This window comes from Epinephelus lanceolatus, chromosome 1 (assembly GCF_041903045.1).
Source record: "Epinephelus lanceolatus isolate andai-2023 chromosome 1, ASM4190304v1, whole genome shotgun sequence".
NCBI lineage: Eukaryota > Metazoa > Chordata > Actinopteri > Perciformes > Serranidae > Epinephelus > Epinephelus lanceolatus.
The window spans coordinates 5,525,984-5,545,497 of NC_135734.1; the positions used below are offsets into that span (position 1 = coordinate 5,525,984).

The 19,514-nt window shown below is 42.5% G+C and overlaps 1 protein-coding gene across 2 annotated transcripts in view; it reads right to left on the bottom strand.

Moving 5' to 3' along the window:
* The window catches only part of LOC117256981 (copine-9-like), a 351,865-nt gene that overhangs the window by 71,928 nt on the left and 260,423 nt on the right, over positions 1–19,514 (bottom strand). For both annotated transcript variants that reach the window (XM_033626735.2, XM_078169776.1), the window contains one exon: positions 11,968–12,009. In XM_033626735.2, coding sequence (XP_033482626.1) covers positions 11,968–12,009 — 42 coding nt within the window. The remainder of the gene's footprint in view (positions 1–11,967; positions 12,010–19,514) is intronic.

Sequence of the window (19,514 nt, forward strand, 5' to 3'; positions counted from 1 at the left end):
GCCTCTGAACTGGACACGTGTGTAGAAGAGCCAATGGCACCACTTGTGCTGAGGCTGCCATAACACCCAAGAGGCGGAGACACAGCCGCCACATGACCCTGGCACCAAGCTGAAAATGAGAGAGGCAGGTCCTGATTAAAACCTGCCTCTCCTGTGACAGCTTCACCAGCCCAGCTCTGACATCCAGCCACATGTCTAGAAACTGGGTGGCCTATGCAGGCTGGAGACTACACTTTTTCTGGTTGATGCGCAGCCCCAGACCCTGAATGTGATCCAACTCTCACATGATGGTGGCACTGCTCCTCTGTCTGTGCACGTATTAGCCAGTCATCTAAATAGTCCAGTATCCTGAGACCATGCTGCCGCAGAGGCCCCAAGACCGCATCCATGCACCTGGCGAAGGTGCAGGATGTCAGTGAGATGCCGAAGGGGAGGACACAGAATTCAAAGGTTTTTCCCTCAAAGGCAAACCTGAGAAACCTCCTGTGCCCCTCCCAGACTGGGATTTGAAAACAGGCTTGCTTGAGGTCGAAGGTTGCAAACCAGTCGGCTACCTGGACAGCCTGCTTGACCATGGACACAGTCAACATTTTGCACTTCAGGGGCCTGAGGAAGTTGTTCAGCCCACTGAGGTCTAAGACAGGCCTGAGCGTCCCGTTTTGCTTCGGGACAATAAAATAGCGGGAATAAAACCCTGCCTGCTGATCTTCTTCCTTCACTTCCCTGATAGCTGACTTCACCATGGGAGTGAAGATTTCCGAGCACAAGACCTCCCTGTGCTGGTGGTCTGCAATAATGGAAAATGCAGCCACATTCGTCAGAGGAGGAGCGCTTCGGAACTGTGAACAATATCCCTGGGTCATTGTTGAAACAACCCAGGGGTCTGCCCCCAGAGCCTCCCATGCTGTCTGAGGGCAAGGGAAGGCTGGGGGGATGTCGCGTCTGGAGTTAGGCGTGGGCTTGGGTAGCCCCTGGCCACTGCCATCTTTAGACTTGCCACGCCATGCTGTGTCCAGCTGGCCCCACAGACCTTCCTGCCCCCAAGCAGGCTGAGGTTTCTTGATCTCGCTTCAAGGTGCCTGACACCTCCTTAGCACAGCGACGGGCTTCCTGGCCCTGCTAAATCGTCATGGATGCATGAGGCCCAAACAAGGCAGATGGTTCAACAGGCAATTTGAGTCGACATGCCCTATCCCCCTGGCTGCAGCATGGACTGTGACAGCCAGAGATGGCGCCTGGCCACCCGAAAACTTGCCAAAACACTGCCAGCCACTTCACTCTGCTCCCTTATGAGCTTTGGAAGAAGTGAGGAGAAACAGAAACCCTGCTTGAAAGGCTCGATCCCCTCTAGTTTTGAAAGTAGTGTGGGGGATGACCAGCAGGCATTGACTCGAGGATCTAAGAGAACGTGTGGGATTATATAATATAATTATCTCAGAAATGTAAGCAGGAGCTTGACCGTTTAAAGCTCTAAAAGTAAGAACTAAAATTTTAAAATGAATCCTGAGATGAACTGGGAGCCAGTGTAGTTCTGTTAAAACCGGTGTGATGTGTGCTCTTTTACTGGTGTGAGTTAAAAGTCTTGCAGCGGAGTTCTGAACAGCCTGAAGGCGATGAAGTTCTTTCTGAGTCAGACGAGTAAAAAGGCTGTTACAGTAATCTAAGCGAGAAGAAATAAAAGCATGAATGATCATCTCAAGTTCCGCCTTTGACAGCAAGGTTCTCAGCTTAGAGATGTTCCTCAGCTGAAAAAGCAGTTTCTAACCAATGTTTTGGTGTGATGCTCGAGAGACACAGCTGAGTCGAAAACAACACCCAGATTCCGAGGACTCGACTGGATGGCCGAGTCTAGAGTACCCATGTGATGCCTAATAAGGGGGATCTGATTTTCCAGGGCAATAATCAAAGTCTGTCCTGATTTCTGTGGAAACCTGACTGAAATCCAAGACATTACTTACCTTCAAGAGCATTGTAAGTTCCTCTGCCACTATTGTTTCTAAGATCTTGGACAAGAATGGAAGTTTGGAAACTGGCCTATAGTTTTTTGGTTGTGGTAGGTCCAGATTAGGCTTTTTAAGTGCTGGTTCAACAACTAAAAAAAAAGCTGGGAACCACACCAGTTGAAAGTGATAGATTTATCAAATTCACAATAGGAGCCAATAGAATTAAATACTGTTTTAAGCAGCTTAGTAGGGAGAACATCAGTGGGAGACGAGGAGGGTTTCATTTTTAGGAGCAGAGCAGTGATGTCCTGAAAGAACACAGGGTTAAAAGAGGACCAAGTGCAAGGGGAAAACATTACACAGAGTTAAAAGAAGACAATGGTGAAATATTCCCCCTGATGTCTCTGATCTTTTCCACAAAGAAATGAAGAAATGTATTGCTGCCTGCAAATAATACACATCATATCATGTTAATCATATCAAATAAGACTCAAGATATGATTTGAGAAAAATACTGAGTCCTAACATTCCTCAACATTTCATTTAAAGAGGCTGTAAGTTCCCTTAGGTGGAGTCTGTGAACCTCTAGCTGTGTTGACTTCCACAGATGTTCCACCTTTCGACAGTTTCTCCTAAAAGAGTGGATGGAGTCATTTATCCAGGGATAAGGCAGGTACTAGGGCACAACTAGATTTCACCACAGACACTTTATCCAAAATAGCCACACAGTGGCTATTAAAAGTCTGGATAAAGACATCAAGATGGTCAATTCCCATCAGTATATGTGGCTCAAACAAAGCAAAGTTATCAGCTGTATCCTGATTCATAATCCGCCTTTGGGCTTTTATTTTCAAAGGGGGAAGATTTACAGGGAAGTTAACATTAAAAAGCACACTGCAGTGATTGCTGACATGAAAGTTCTCCACATACACATTCTTAATACTCAGGCCAAGTGAAAAAACAAGGTCCAGAGTATGGCCCTTACTGTGTGTGGGTCCAGAAACATGTTAGATGACTCTTTGTTTGAATACATATTGTATTAACACCTGATTTGAAGGATCACACTTATAAACACATAATAAATAACAAATGGCAACATATTTCGACCAGTCAGAACACTTCCTTATTACTGGTTGATGGACCTGCATTTGTATTTGTGTATTTGTGTTAATAAATAACAAATGGCAACATATTTTGACCAGTCAGAGCACTTCCTTATTACTGGTTAATGGACCTGCATTTGTATAGCGTCTTTCTAGTCATCCGACCACTCAAAGCGCTGTTTTCATTATGGCCACACTGGTGGCCAAGGCTACCATACAAGGTCTAGTTTTGAACACACTAACACACTGATGGAAGCACCATTGGGAGCAATTTGGGGTTCAGTGTCTTGCTCAAGACATGCAGACTGGAGAAGCCAGGGATCGAACCGATGATCTTCCGTTTGGTGGACGACCCGCTCTACCTCTGAGCCACAGAAACACATAGGGTCAGTTGCATCTATTGTGCACATTTTTTCCATTTTTTTTTAAGGGAAAAAATGTTTTGGACATATTTGGGGAAACACTGTCTAAGATTAAGGCTCTGCGTGGGCATTTCACATGGTTAGGAAAAAACAACAGGGTTTGGCTTTACAATCTTACGGGAAGCAAACACTGGCCTCCTGGGTGAAAGTCGGTGGTTGTTGGACCCACCCACCAGTCCTACCACCTGCTCCAGTTGGCAACCGGCCGCGTATCACACTGACGTGAAAGGCAACATTTTTTGTTGGTGTCTGATGCCCAAAGTAACTGACCAAGTGCCAGTTTTCAACCACTTCGGAGTGAGACCGGGTTGGTTTGATCACACAGCACAATACCACAGATGCTCCAAATTTTGTTGGAGCATGCCATTGGCATGCTGACTGCAGGAATGCACACCAGAGCTTGTTACCTGTAAACTGAATGTTCATTTCACAACCATTAGACCTCTAAAAAGTTGTTTCAGTGAATTTAGCAGTACATCTACCAAGCCTCACAACCCCAGACCAAGTGTAACGACACCAGCTCAGGACCTCATCCAGTGTCTTTACCTGTAAGATCATCTGAGACCAGCCACCTAGACAGCTGATACAATAATTGGTTTGCACAACTGAAGAATTTTTGGAATGAATGAATCTATCTCAGGGAAGCTCATCTGTGTGCTTATTGTCCTCACCAGGGTAGGAACAACAGCCTTCTAAACTCCTCCAGAACCGGGATTGTAAGTAAACAGACAAATGAGATGGGCCACTTTGAGGGTCAACTGTTTATGACTCTGCCCCCGGCCTCACCTCAGTCTTGACAAACTCTCCCACCAGCCATCCTGGCATAAAGGTGTCACTTGAGACCCCTCCAGGTCCCATATGTCGATTAACATCTTAAAAGAATTCAACTTGTGACAACATAGCCAGATCAATGGCCATTCCAGGGTCGTTGACTATGCTTTTAAGTTCACCACATCCTCTCCCCTCTTATCACCCCTGGGAACCACACCATCTAATTCACAACCTGGTAAAGAGGAGAAATTGAACAGATGTGAGGATCGTAAATTCAGTGTGCATTCCTGAGCAGAGACTAAGTTTCTCTTGTAACCAACTTGAAATGTCTCTTGAAAGTAAAACTATACATTTTATCCATGTTCTAACATTGTAAATGTGCATAATCCTTGTTTGTTAGTTGAATGATGGTTTTTTTTCACTCTTATAGGTCATAGTATGAGAAAGTTAAAATTTCATGTGTTTAATCCCTCATTAAACATAGAGTCATACTGCCATCTTGTGACGATAGTTAAGAAGGGTTCCCGTAAGGAATCCCACATTATATTTTGAGTTAAAATATAGTTGGATTGATTAATCTACTTGTCTTTATTAATATGTGCTTTCTCATTTAGTATGTTGATGCAATTGCAGACTAGTTTGTAGTGTTTGTGCACGAAACATTTATACTTGTGTTCCGCTCACATATGAGGTATAATAATCATATTAAATTTAATTTGATGTTAAGAGCCGATTTTGACCATAACAGGGAGAGTATGTGTCTATCGCGCGTAACATGTTAAAGCATACAGTATAATCTCACAAAATAAAGTTTCATTAAAGTTCATTAAGTTTCCTCCAAAATAAAGTAATGTCGAAACTAACAGTACCGCCTTGACTCGGACACACCCCCTCAAGCTGGTGGGATAAAACTATTGAGCGCGGCACATCTCAGCACTTTCCTCTTTCTTTTCTTTTTATGTTACTTTTTACTTTCTCTTTTTCTTTCTGTTGCTGTCCCTCCTCCTAGTTATACTCTTAATGCCTGAACCCATTACGCTCTTAAACTTGGTTCCTGCATACCTCTTTCTTTTCTTACGATCTTTTTTCTACACATTGATAAGACTTTGATAATAATATCGAACGGACGACGAGATTGTTTTCAACTTTATTATAAGCGAGTAGCCATAGCTGAATAGATGAGTTTCTGTTCAGCCTGCAACTCCGTCAAAGATTCATCGGATCCAGCGGCTGCCAGCCACTTGTCCAGGTGTCCGCAGAGCAGGGGCACTTTGGCCAAACCAAGAGACTTTCCGCCGCCTAAATTCACCAATGTCTAAGGACCACCTAAAGGACACCGCCTTCAGGCTCTGCCGCCCCTCACCGCTGCATTCCAGTTTCTATCACCCTGCTGGAAGGCTGTGAAGTGAAGCCGGGAGTCACCAGCGGCAGTCTGGGGTCCCCGAGAAACGTCCGGCTGAGTCATTTCTTCTCAAATTAGGCCAAATCCCCCGCACCTGATGCAGCCGCTGTGTTGTGATGAGAGTTGATGTAGAATAGGAGACTTACTTATTCTGATCTTAATTTAGGTTTCATTAAATAAATAGTTTTGCGCATCCCTGCATCCCCAATTTATCTATAGTCACATACTCTCTCACTATCACCAAACTAAATAACTGAAAAAAAGTGTTACCTCTTGTCTTAATCCATCTATACATACAGTTGATTTTGTGTCATTTCATATCATCCTCATTTACTATTTATTTACTCCGTTTTTAAACATTTAGCCCTAAATAAATCTTCATTTATCGCCAAGTCGTTGTCTGTGAATATTTCTCTTGAGCAGGAACTAAGATCACTGTATAGAGAATTCATAAACCAGATACTGAGATTGATTCATTATTAATAAGTGTACTGACAAATTAATAATTGGTTTCCGGAGTTATTAATTTGATTAGTCACTTCCGTCCTTAGGAGGGTGGTGCCCCAAATTTTGTTACAAGTGCAAACATTTCCTAAAGGTATTGCTCCTATACCAGGGTCTTGACCTGACAGCTTTTCATCATCATAAACCCACTTGAGTGGCCACCTGCTCACCTTCAATGGTGTCTGGCATTTTGGAGAAGTGTTCTCTTCACAGACAAATTCCAGTGTACTGGGCAAATGGCAGATGGGGTGTGTGGCATGGAGCAGGTGAGCAGTTTGCTAATGCATATGTTGTGAACAGAGTGCGCCATAGTGGTAGTGGGTTATGGTATGGGCTGGCATAAGCTATGGACAACAAACAAAGGTGCATTGTATTGATGGCAGTTTGAATGCACAGCGAGACTGTAATGAGATCCTGAGACCCACTGTTATGCCAGTCATCCATGGCCATGACCTCATGTTGCAGGAAGATAATGGATGGCCCATATTGCAAGGATCTGTACACAATTCCTGGGAGCTGAAAACATCTTGCATGGTCTGCATACTCACCAGACATGTCACCCATTGAGCACTAACACAGATTTGCAACCATAATTTGAAGAAAATAATAGTTTTGTATCGCTATGTATATATCTTTTATAATAAGATAGACAGATAGATAGATAGACAGACAGACAGACAGACAGATAGATAGATAGATATTCAATTTGTCCTTAATTGAGCTATCTGATTCACTACCCTTCATTCATCCTCATGCAGTCAGCATTTCTCTCATGTTGTCTCAAGGTGTGTGTTTTGGATGCAATATAACTGTGCAAAACATGTAAAAAAAAGCTCCCTTCAGATGATGACTTAACCATCTGCAGGGAAACATCAAACACTGTAAATACTTGACTGATGATGTCAGGTCTGTTAATCTTAACTACATACAGACTGCTTAGTTCATAATAAAACAGAATTTGAATTAGCCTGTAATTTCTCTACATCCCCAGCACATGGTCACTGCGCACTTGATCTGTGCCAGAATGAAAATCTGGCTATTAAATCTTCTCCTATTAAGAGGATCCCTCAGAGAAACAAGGTTCGCAGCAGTTCAACACGTGACTTTTCATCTGAACATGATACAAAATCCCCTCCAGCATTATCAGACTGGTAAATATCAACTCTCTGCATGCCCTAAGATCATCTCTGCATCTCAATATATCACCACCTGAAGCTGTGCGTGGCACCAACACTGCCTGGGTAATGCTGGTATTTAAAGGGGAATCCTCAAGGAGCAAATGAGTTCATCTCCCAATGGGAAGAGAAAGAGGATGAAATATGAGAAGGGGGAGGACAGGGAACAATAACAAGGCAATAAGGTTCGGGTAAAGGAAGGAAGAGACAGGAAATGCAGGAGAGTTTGACACTGTAATTCATAAATATGATGCACTGTCCTAGTTTCACAAGATGTCTCTCCTCCTTTATCCTCTTTTATTTTGTACATTTTATTTTGTACACTGTGTCACTTGTCCCCTCAGCATATATATATATATATATATATATATATATATTACTATAATATACCTATTCGGTCTCATTCTGAAGTCTGGAGCTTAGGCAGTGACTTCCGTGTCAGACACTGAACAAAAAAAAAAAAAAAAAAAAAAGTTCTTCAACGTTTGCCAGGTGCTATGGAGGCTGGTGTTTGTTTCCCATATGTAAAGCCAAATCCTGTGTTTGTTTTTTTTTGCTAAATCCAACCACATGTTTTTGTTGCCTTAAACCCAACCACATGTGTATGTTGACTAAACGTAACCAAGTGTGTTGTAGAAGAAAACTATTGTCAATTTGCGATGTTATACCAACATAGCACATTTATTTTGAAAGAGTCTGTATACAAACTGTACGTTTCCTGTGAAGTGTATTTTAGAAATAGACAATGCATGTAACAGACTGAAGCTGACACAGCAATCCAGATAGTCAAGAACAGATGTGCCCAGGCTACCTTGTACGTCATATGTCGACATGCAAAGTCCATGACTAAACATTGATATGTGATGAGGTCGGAGTGAGAACGTGATGAAAAAACCTGTTGATATCCAAGTCTTTCAAAATGAAAAGTTCACGACCAAGCAACGATATGTGACGAGGTTGGAGTGAGAATGTGTTGACCTTTCTGTTGCGATGTTCTTGCTTCAGTAGTTAAACAATAGATTCATTGTCATTCTACAGAAAAAATATATGGTTCTACCTTAAAATTAAATGTTCAATGCTTATAAAAATGCAACTCAGTGTTGACATTGCACATTTCCACAAACTATGAATATGTTACATTTGCACGTTATTACATAGCAGATACATAAAGATGTTATGGTTCAACAGTGCTGTGGTTACCATGTGGTTAGGTTTAGGCACAACAACCACTCTGTTATGGTTAGGAAAAGAACACATCTTGACCTAAATACATGCTCTTCATGTCACTATCCCAACTGGAAACTCGGCTATCTCTTGTGGTAAAACAGCAACAGGATGCAGCTTGGCTGGTGTCTCGCCAAAGTGTCATGCCATAACAGCCACTGCAGCATAACGTATTTCAGCCAGCTAAAAAAATCAGTATCAGTGTCAGTGTACGCTATATTTGAATATTAGCTCTGCTTTACCATACACACTAACCAATCAATTTTGCAGAATGGAGTCTGGTGGCCTTGATATAACAGCTTATATTCCCTGTCGCAAAAGGCTGTATGACTGCAAGGTAAAGTGGTGAAAATATTCAGAATATATATTAATGTTTTTTTGGTGGGCATTTTATGGTGGCTAAAAACTAACAGAGGCAGAGTTGGATCAGCACAGTTTGATTTTATGTACATGATGTGAGGATTTTCCAAGTGGAAGTTATTATAAATAGGCTAAACATCGTGGCTGTGTCTGACATTATTCACTCGTTTACTACTACTCACTATCAGTGTTGGGCAGTAAGGCGTTATTTGTTAGTTAAGGTTCATTCTCACTGCCGCGATACGGAAATGTGGGACGGATTTCGGAATATTCGCGGAGCACTTTTCCGCCCTCAAACCATACACACAGGCGCGGTACGGACGCGGTGTGGAATTTCGCGTTGTTGTGTTCCAAGTCCGCGCAGTGTGAATGTGGACGAGAGTAACAGCAGCAGCAGCAGCGAGCTAGCAAGCTAACGTTTAACAAGCGTCAACATCAACTTTCTTTAGCACTTACCACTCTCACCGCAGCCACCAAGCTAGACAATGGACTGCCAGACGTTGTCCTTTAATTCATTGTTCATAAAATCATCCCGTCTTTTATCAAAAAGGACAGGGTGCTGTGAAACAAGGTTTATCAACCTTTCTCCCATACTGTCCTGCCTGGCTGGATTTCGGACTCTCCCGGGTCTGCGCCACTATAAAGGCCCTGTCAAAATACCCGCACTTGCGCACTTGCGCACTTGCGCCCCTTAATTGCGCGCTCCCGCTAAGGGGCGAAAGTGCGTAGGGTGTCCCAATTGTCTTCTGATGTTATCAAGGGGTGCAAACCTGCGCCCTTAATGCACCCCTTCCGAAAGTGCACATCAGACCTCACTTCGCTGAAGGATTTTACCCAGAATCCTCCGTAGTGTCGTGACGCCTAACACTGCATAGCTGGCCGGCACAACTCACCATCTTCAAACGGTAACTGACGTGTCCGCGAGCCAACTCCGAATGACAACAACTGTTAGAGGAACATAACGTCAAACAACACGCTGTGTGGACTTAATAATACATGACAGGGCGTTAATAATGAAATAATACACAGTTTACAATCGACTGGAGGTTTGTATGACAGTCCACATCACTTTACAGTTTTGATTGTGTCTTTAATTATTATTATTTTATTACTGTATGTCTTTATAGTTTATTTTATAGCCTATCACAATTTATCCAAGCAAAAAACGTTTTAATAGGAATAACGGTAATCTAGGCTACGTTAACGGTAGAGTAAAAAAAAGACGTTACAGCTAATATACACATTATTAACAGGTAAATTCAAGGGTAAAATTTAATTTAATTTATCCATTGGCTGGGCATCAGCATCAATAGGGCCTACTTGGATCTGATGTAGATGCCGCCTTCTCCTGCGGCTCCTAACGCCGGATTTCCACTGGATGCGTATCCATTGCGGAATGGCAGCGCTGGTTATCCGCTGCGTGCTCCGCCGTCCGTCAATACCCACCGGCTGCGTTTGCTGTGCGGAGCGGTGCAGCTCCGCCGGAAGACATCTCGGTGCACTGCCATGATTAATATCTCCTCGTCCATGGTGTCAACGGGATGAAATGACGTCTGAAAACCTCTGACCTGTTGACTTCAGGCCTGCCTCTGTCCATTATGTAGTTTTCAAGGTGTAGTGCAGGGAAATATGATCCGCCGTGAACACTGTGTATTTTATTTTGAAAATTAACCGGATGTTTTATTTTGTTTCTGTGCACGACTTCCTGCCCCGCACAACGCAGCAATTCAGCACAGAGCAGATCGTGCGGGGCAGGAAGTCGTGCACAGAAACACATAAAACATCCGGTTAATTTTCAAAATAAAATATACAGTGTTCACGGCGGATCATATTTCCCTGCACTACACCTTTAAAACGTCATAATGGGCAGAGGCAGGCCTGAAGTCAACAGGTCAGAGGTTTTCAGACTTCATTTCACCCCGTTAACACCATGGACGAGGAGATATTAATCATGGCAGTAAACTGAGATGTCTTCCGGTGGAGCTGCACTGCATCGCACAGCAAACGCAGCCGGTGGGTATTGATGGACGGCGGAGCACGCAGCGGATAACCAGTGCTGCCGTTCCGCAACAGACACACATCCAGTGGAAATCCGGCATCACAATTACATGATCATTGAGTATTTACACCTTGCTTTGCTAAAGTGCATCTGCTCTGTGAGCCTGGTGATGTTAGTGTGATGTCAGAATAGAAAAGTGTTTTGGCAAACTGTCAGAGGATGCAGTCCTAATTGGGGTGACTGCTTGTTAAACCACATGTGGTACTTGATTTATACATTAAATACACAGTATGGGGGGAGTGGGTGTGGAGGACTTGGACTTGCAGGAATATGAATTAGAACACCTGTGATTAAGCTAGGCTGAATAATGCAAGAACAAGTAATATAAATTATTATTTTTACTCTGATAACATCTTGTCATCAAAATAAAAGTTCCTTGCCATGATGCACTAGAGAGACAAAATATAATTGTCTGTCAAACCTTGAAGGAGCAACTGACTGTGCAGATATGCAACAGAATTACTGCGTGATGGCTGTGTCAGACTGACATACTTTGCTAGAACACTGCAAGACAAACATTTACCTTGACTTTCCTCATGTCTTGCAGATTGCAGGATAGGGATTTGGAAATCTGGGGCTGGGGGATTTATAAAATACCACAAGAATTTCAAGTGAATCCTAACTGAAATTTATGGAAATCAGTAACACTGGGCCAGACAGGCCGAAACACCCACATGATGTTCCCAGTTAAACCCACAAATCTGTGAGAGGAGCACCTACTGTGCCCACCATCAGAGAGAAACAGAAGCTGTGTCAGGACTGTGGTAAGCGCTAATAAACACTGATCTCCTGTCCACTCAGCTGCAACCTTTTACCTGCAAGGTGTTTTTGATTTATTACCCCGTGTGGGGCAGGTGGGTGGAGCTCAGCCCTCCATTAGTTCTAATTCCTAATGATAAGACTGAACAAGGTCAGACAGAACAAGGTGTGACATTTGAGAGATTTAATCTGGAGCTGAATACCAAAGAAAAGAAAAAAGACAGACAGCGAGCATGAGAACTCACCTCCCATCTCTGTCCCAGTCGTATACATCCACCTTGACCGTCCTGGAGGGAGGGGAGATAGACAGAGGAGAGAATCACAGAGGGAGGAAGTGTGTGATAAAAAGAAACAGAGAAAAAAGATTAATAGAGTTTTAGAAAGTAAGTCAGGAGCTAAAATTCTCTTGGCCTTCACATCAAAGAATGTTTCACATTTTATGATGCAGAGTAACAGTGTCAGATTTCATCAAAGAGGATATTATAGGAATCTTTGGCACTGATCCTTAGGCTACTTCCACACTGTAAGACTTCATACTTCATTTGGATAATTTGCTCAGATTCGATTTTTTTTTTGTGTGTGGCATTGTTTACATGATTTATAAAAATGTGAGATTCCAGTGTGAACTAGTCACTGTTCTGAACTGACCTGCATGAGCAAAAGAAAAATAGCAAAGCCATCAAACACAGCACACTGTGGTACAGAAGTAAACATGGGGGCCAGTACACTCAGAGTTCATGGCTTCATTTATAAGTTGATGTGCAGTGGGAGCCAACGAATTCATGAGCAGATGATAATGAGGATGAGCAGAAAGAGAGCTGAATTTTTAATTATAGCTTTTTGTGGAGCAAGGGCTGCTACTTTTGTATGGAGGTGTGTGGAGTTGGAGCCAAGAGTGGTGATATGGTGCTGATGAATGGCTTCACTGCAACAGATTTCATCCAAAATTTCAGGATGTCAATGGTTACTTCAGTACCTCTCCACAGGACATTCAGGTCAGCCGAGTGACGTAAAAGTGAGGTCCCATTGCAAAAAAATGTATCTCATTTAGGAGCACGTACGAAAGTGGCCTACAGTAAATCAGAATGGAAAAGATCAGATTCCACGTCATTTGTGCTGTTCACACTGACTATGTTTACCTGCACATTAATATTCCACTGTTATACTTTTAAACATTATGAAAGACTATGATATCAACAGGTTTTTCCAACACATTCTCACTCCGACCTTGCTGCATATCAATATTTGGTCATGGACTTTTCATACCGACATATGACATGCAAGGTGTGTTGGTTGTTGACGTTCTGGGACGCCATGTCAACTTCAGCCTGTTACGTGCATTGTCTGTTTTTTCGAAATACACTTCCATTTTCACAGGAAACGTACAGTTTGCATACAGTCTCTTGAAATAAATGCATTACGTCAGTACAACACTGCAAATTAACCTTTTTTTACTTCAACAAATGCACAAAGTTACGTTACATGCATGTTGTTGGGTTAGGCAACAATGTAGTTGGGTTTAGCTAAAAATAACAGTGTTTGGCTTTACAATCATACCAGTGTCACAAGTGAAAATTGGTGGTTGTTGGACTGTTGTTATCCTGCTGCGTTTCCCTGCCATTAAACTATAGCAGTGACCGGCTGTGTATCATGCCAATATAAAAGGATGTCTGTTCTCATCAGTGTCTAACGGTGGAAGTTACTGACCAAGCACTGATTTTTGACAACTGCGGAGGGAGACCAAGGTGGTTTTGGATATGCACAAATATCATAATGCCAACCTTTTTTAAAAAGGTGGCTGAAGGAAGGAAGGAGGGAGGCTGTGTTTGCATAGCCGAACAAAGCCACTGCTGGGAAACTCTGAAAAATCCTATTTTGATGCAACGAACCAAACTATCAAATTAAAATCATCACAAACCATGTCACACATGAAACTGGGGCTTTTGTGTGTCCTCAAGGTCTTTTTCATCTTTTTCTAAAACTTAAAAACTATATTTGTTATTTTATTAATTTTCTATTGTGAACAATTTTTTTTAAAATACCAAAAACAACAATGTGTTTGTCCATATCAAAATACTTTCTATAACTTCACCTACCCTGTCTGTAGCACTCAGCCCCAAGCCTATGTGTTCCTATTGAAGATGTACATCTTAAAATACAGTTCACAGATATATAGTTTGTTTAAAATAAAAAGGAAAGGAAACCTAAACAATTTCCCCAGTCATTTGGTCACTGTTGTTTTTAGCAAATGTTAATTGAACAGGAGGAAATAGTACATTTGTCGGGGACTTTTTTCAACGGTGGAATAAACCCATATTTTGTGCTCCAATGGCTATTTGTGGCAGCAGGATGGTGTGAGTGTGGGACTGAGTGAAAATCAACCACAATGTGTGCATTCATGGTAATGAAGGAACACGTCATCCAGTGCAACAGTGTGGCTCACTGATCTGTTTTTAAAGCCTTTAGAAACACAGCTTGAAATAGTAAAAATGCACATATTATATCAAAGTCGAGTGTCTCATTAATCATCCACAAAAGTCTGAGTGAAAATAACCATTCATAACTATTAGAAAACCTGCAGCTCATTTTGCTGTTTAGACCACTTGCCAGGACAGAGTGGGCGTGGCAGATAACGCTCTGATTGACAGCTCCCTCATTTTGATTGACATCTCCCTGGCTCAGCAATGGCTGCCAAAAATTTAATCCAGCCGTACATGTTTGAGCCCTCTGATGATTCAGAGGATGAAGCAGAAGCCCTGCCAGCTGAAAATGATTCCTTTCAGGTGGTCACTGAATGGTAAGTTTCAAAATGTTTTGTGATTCATATTAATGTTACTTCGTAGAATAGTTAGCATAACTTTTACATGCAATGTTAGCTGAGATGAATGACAACGAGAGGCTAGCGCTTTGCCTTTCTTCATTGAGATACGTTTTCACTGAAAACATAAATCTGCTCCGTTTCTCTGATAATAGCCTTTTTCATTCAAACACATCCAGTCTTAATAGATTAAATATGTCTTTACTCTGACACACATACCGACCCTCAAAGCGGGAGAGACTGGTGCTGGCCGGCCGTCTCTCTGGCGTTGTGTAGAAGTATTTGCCCGCCTCGAATAATGTTCTCCTCCGGCTAAAATTGTGTTTTTTCCCGCAGCATCACCTCCGCGACTGGGGATATGTTTATGCGTAGCAAAGCTAACTGCTTGGGGCTGGGGTTAGGGGTGAGGAAGGGCGCACGTTACATCCCCTCCCCGCGAGCCGTCACTGGCACCGGGCCGGGGGGCAAGCCTGGCCGCTCACAAGCCGCCTCTTACTGCAGCTCCACGAGCTGCAAAGGCTCGGATTGTCCGGGCTCTGGAGCCGGTCAACCTGATTCGAGTGCTGCTGGGAGCCCGCCAGAGGCAGAGCCTCCGCTGCTTCACAGCCGAGCGGTTCAGCCAGTTTACGATCTGTATTTTCCCACTGGGGGGCGGGATGAGACAACTGACGGATGATTTATATTGGTTTGGAATTTATTGCGTAATAAATCTCAGAGATAACCACGGCTAAATCAAACCCAATTTCAAGAACGTACAAAAACTTAAAAGACAGATATTTCGAATTTGGATGGAAAGTGATTTCTAATTGTTTTTACATGTTTAATATTATGTACATAAGACCCTAAATTACATAGTTAGAAGGCTATTGTGGATTTGGGTTTCCAGAGGCTTTAATAGTGTCTGGATAACAATGGAGCACAGAGGAAGAAGATGAATCTGGCTTGGATACACACACAATGCTTGTTAGTGGAGACATTCATTGTTGTTTTTTCATAGAATTTGTACCTGGAGTAATACAAATAGCTATGACTATCACCTGGGTTTTAATTGATAGCTCCAGGCAGTGTGTGGTCATTGAGGTTGAACAGGACAATGTTTGACAAACTGTTAGTTCGTTATTATTTTTGTGGGATCCTTGTTTAAATTTTGCTATTGCTCTTAAAAAAAGAAAGACAGTTTTGGTTACAATAAAGTGAAACAATGAAGTCAAGGTAAGAGTCCAGTTTTGAATTAAAATAAAAAAGAAAAGAAGAAAAAATGTGCATATACACGCGTTTGTGCATGTGAGATCCAACCAGGGGCGTTGCTAGGAGTTGAAAACATCTGGGGCTTTGGCCCTGAAGTGGGAACAATTCTGTACCCGGGGGTTTGGGGGTTTCTCCCCTGGGAAAATTTTGAATAATTCCACATGATTTTAACGTATTTTGACAAAGAATGAATTATTATTGGGTTGCCCAAATTGTCCCCCAATTGGGGGAACAACTTTGAGAACAACTTTGCAAACAGTGTGAAATAATGCACTAATCACAAAGAATATGCTGCACATCAAATTAAACAGCAGAACCTGGGCTACACCCTTTTTACATGCCCCAAACACAGCTCAAACAACAACTAAATAAATAACAACAATAATTATAATAACAATAAATCAAACTCCATACCTACTCATCATATTTCGGGCTCTATTACAATGCCACGTTATGCAAAACACACACCATTCATGTCAAATGAAGCATAGACACTGCTCTTTCCACATATATGCGCCAAAGCACCCTACACCAAAGCATCAGAGAGATAGAGGCCAAAGAACAACAACAACAGAAATCGTTTCACCGAGCCATAGTTGTAAGATTTCTCTTACTGCTGTTGTTTTGCCGTGAAACGTTAATTCGGCTACACAGTACAATCCGGTAGATCGACAAGTTGTGCTGCATATAAATTAATCTGGGTGAACCTGATGGGCTTTAGGACCCGGGGGGGAGCATAACAATGACCACAGACATTACAGTGCTGTCAATCTCATGTTGGTGGGTATAGCATCATTCTATTGGCTCTAACAAATCAAACGAAGTGTCAATCACTCAAATCGACCAATCCGTTGCGGAGATACGAGCCTCCAAAGCACAGAAGAGTAAATTTGCTTAGAACACGGCACTCTTAAATACTTGATTCTGATTGGTCAATCAACAAAATTCTGCGGTGTTTATTTCTTGAGGTATCACCACTGCTCTGCTGCTCCGTTGCTCCCTTGCTAGGGACACCATAGCAACGGCCTTAGACTGAGGAGCATCAAAATCAGTTAACGTTAGTCCACACAGGCCAAATAGGATCGTAGTGGCAAAATGCAGCATTTTCAGGACATCACTTTTAACATTTTTGGAGATAATTGGAAATAGATGGACCAGCAAATCGAAAGCTTTGCTTTCTGGCCCAGCTCCTTCTTCACCACGACTGTCCATTGCAGTGCCCACATCACTGCTGATGCTACGCTTTACTGTCAATTCATCTCATGCTCCATTCTACACTCACTCGTGAATAAGACCCTCAAGACATTTGAACTCCTTCTTTTGGGGCAATTACTGTCTCCAAACCCAGAGGGAGCGATCCACTGTTTTCCAGCAGAGAACCATGGCCTCAGACTTGGAGGTGCTGACTCTCATCCCGACCACTTCACACTCTGCAAACTGGAGGTCAAGGTGTGATGAAGCAAACAGAACCACATCATATGCAAAAGGCAGAGATGATAATTCTGAGGTCCCCAAACTGAACTCCTTCCTCCTCAAGGTTGCTGTCCATGAATAACACAAACAGACAATGGACAACCCTGGCGGAGGCCAGCACCCACTGAAAACGTGTTTGCCTTTACACAGAGTATGCAGACACAGCTCTCATTTTAGTCACACAGGGACGGTGCCGTAGCATTGTTCCGACCTCTCATTAGTCCAACGTCCCGTTGTTCTGATATGTGATTATTACTGTATTTGTGTACCATAGAGGACCAGCAACGCAACAAAAGTAGGCTACTGGTTGAGATACAAGTGTCATAGAGAGGACAGAATGAAACACCATAACCTCCTGTTATTAACTCTGGGGTCCGGGTTGTGTGGGGAGCTTTCCGTGGTGCTGAACGGCTCCCGGCGGGCGTATTTTTGCCTTGATGGTGCGCCGCGACCAGCTCTGGGTCAGCTGGGAAAGGCTTGAGGCGAAGCAGGCTCACGGCTTATGTGTTTGCCACTTTCTTTTTCATTTTAACCCACACCATGATCTTTTCCTGACCCTACGGGACTTCGGAACAATGGGTTTAATATGGTCGGAACAATGGGATGTCGGACCAATGGGCAGACCCCACAGGGACTGGATGGCTGTGATTTCACTCTGGCTGCTCTTCCCCTCTAAAAGGCCATAGTATAAAATAGATTTGGATGTTAGGTTAAAAAAAAAACAACAACACGACTTAGGTCAAGCTTTAACCTGGATTAATGGTTTATGGCCAGTGTAAGTACAGTCACTTAGATATTTGTGAGATTACTGCTGCATTGCCTCCACGTTGGTCTCAATAACACCAGCACTGGCCTGAGACTGAGAGCACGGCCGACTGCTGGCATTATTCTGACCAGCACAGAGTCCAACCTCCTCTTCACATATTTAGCTGGCTCTGTCATTACGATGCGGCGCAGCTGCACAGTGGTACAGTGGTTAGCATTGTCACATCACAGCAAGAGGGTTCATGGTTCAAACCTGGGTTGAGGGAGCCCTTCTGTGTAGAGTTTGCATGTTCTCCTTGTGGCAGCATGGGTTTTATAAAAAAAAAAAGTTGAGTCTACCAGGGTTCCAACATCACAGCATGTAGGCTGGACTAAGAACCATCGCAGAGTACAAGAGGTAATATCTGCATCTCTCCCAGATGAACAGAACACCTGCTATGCAGGCTTTGAGACCAAGTCCCTGACTGAGAAAGTACAAAAGGCCCAGGACCCCTGCCCACTATTAATATCCAAGGCAGACAGATCTGTCAGAAGGTTTAATCCACACAAGGCACCTGGCCCCAGTTATTTAGAAGTAATGTGATCAGACTTTGGGGAAAACAGGGTTGTTTAAAAGGAAAAAAAGGGATTCTGAGACTGGATAAGAAGAAGATAAACTTAACTTTATGAAGGGAATGGAAGAGAATTCAGTTTTTGTTTAACTTTGATGTCATATACACACATATGCACCAGCAGGACCATACATGACTATACAAAAATAAATAAATAAATAAATAATATATATATATATATATATATATATATACACACACACACACACACACATATATATATATATATATATATATATATATATATATATATACATGTATATATATATATACACATATTTATATATAGATATATACGTATATTTGTATCTGTATCAGGGTGATCCAATCCAGTGTTGCTTTGAGAAAACAGCACAAAAGTAAGATGGATTATCTGATCTTGGACAGCAAAATATAGGATTTCCAAATCTGAATCATTCTGACCAAATGGAACAACTGGGCCCTGGACTTGATGGCATTCCTGGCCAAGCTCTATAGGTCAACTGCTTTTCTGTAATTGTTGTGCACATTACAATCAAGAACTTGACATGGCTAATATATAATTATGCAGTTTTTAGTTTGTTGCTATGGAATACTCATGACTTGGCTTGGGAATCGAAGGGTTGCCAGTTCAAGTCCTCCTACGGACCAAGTATATAGCATGCAGTGGTCTTTCAAACAGGGGAAGCTCACTTTAAGTTTACATCATAAAATTTGTCATACTGTAGCGAGGCAGTAACTTATAAAAGGAACATTTAATTGAAGTCGTTTTTCAACCACACACATGTCATACAGTCACAGCAAAACTCACCTCAAAGATTTTCAGATCTGTTTAAACACCTGAACTGTGTCTACAAACGGTGAAAATGAGCTATATCGCTTATGGAAATAAGGAACT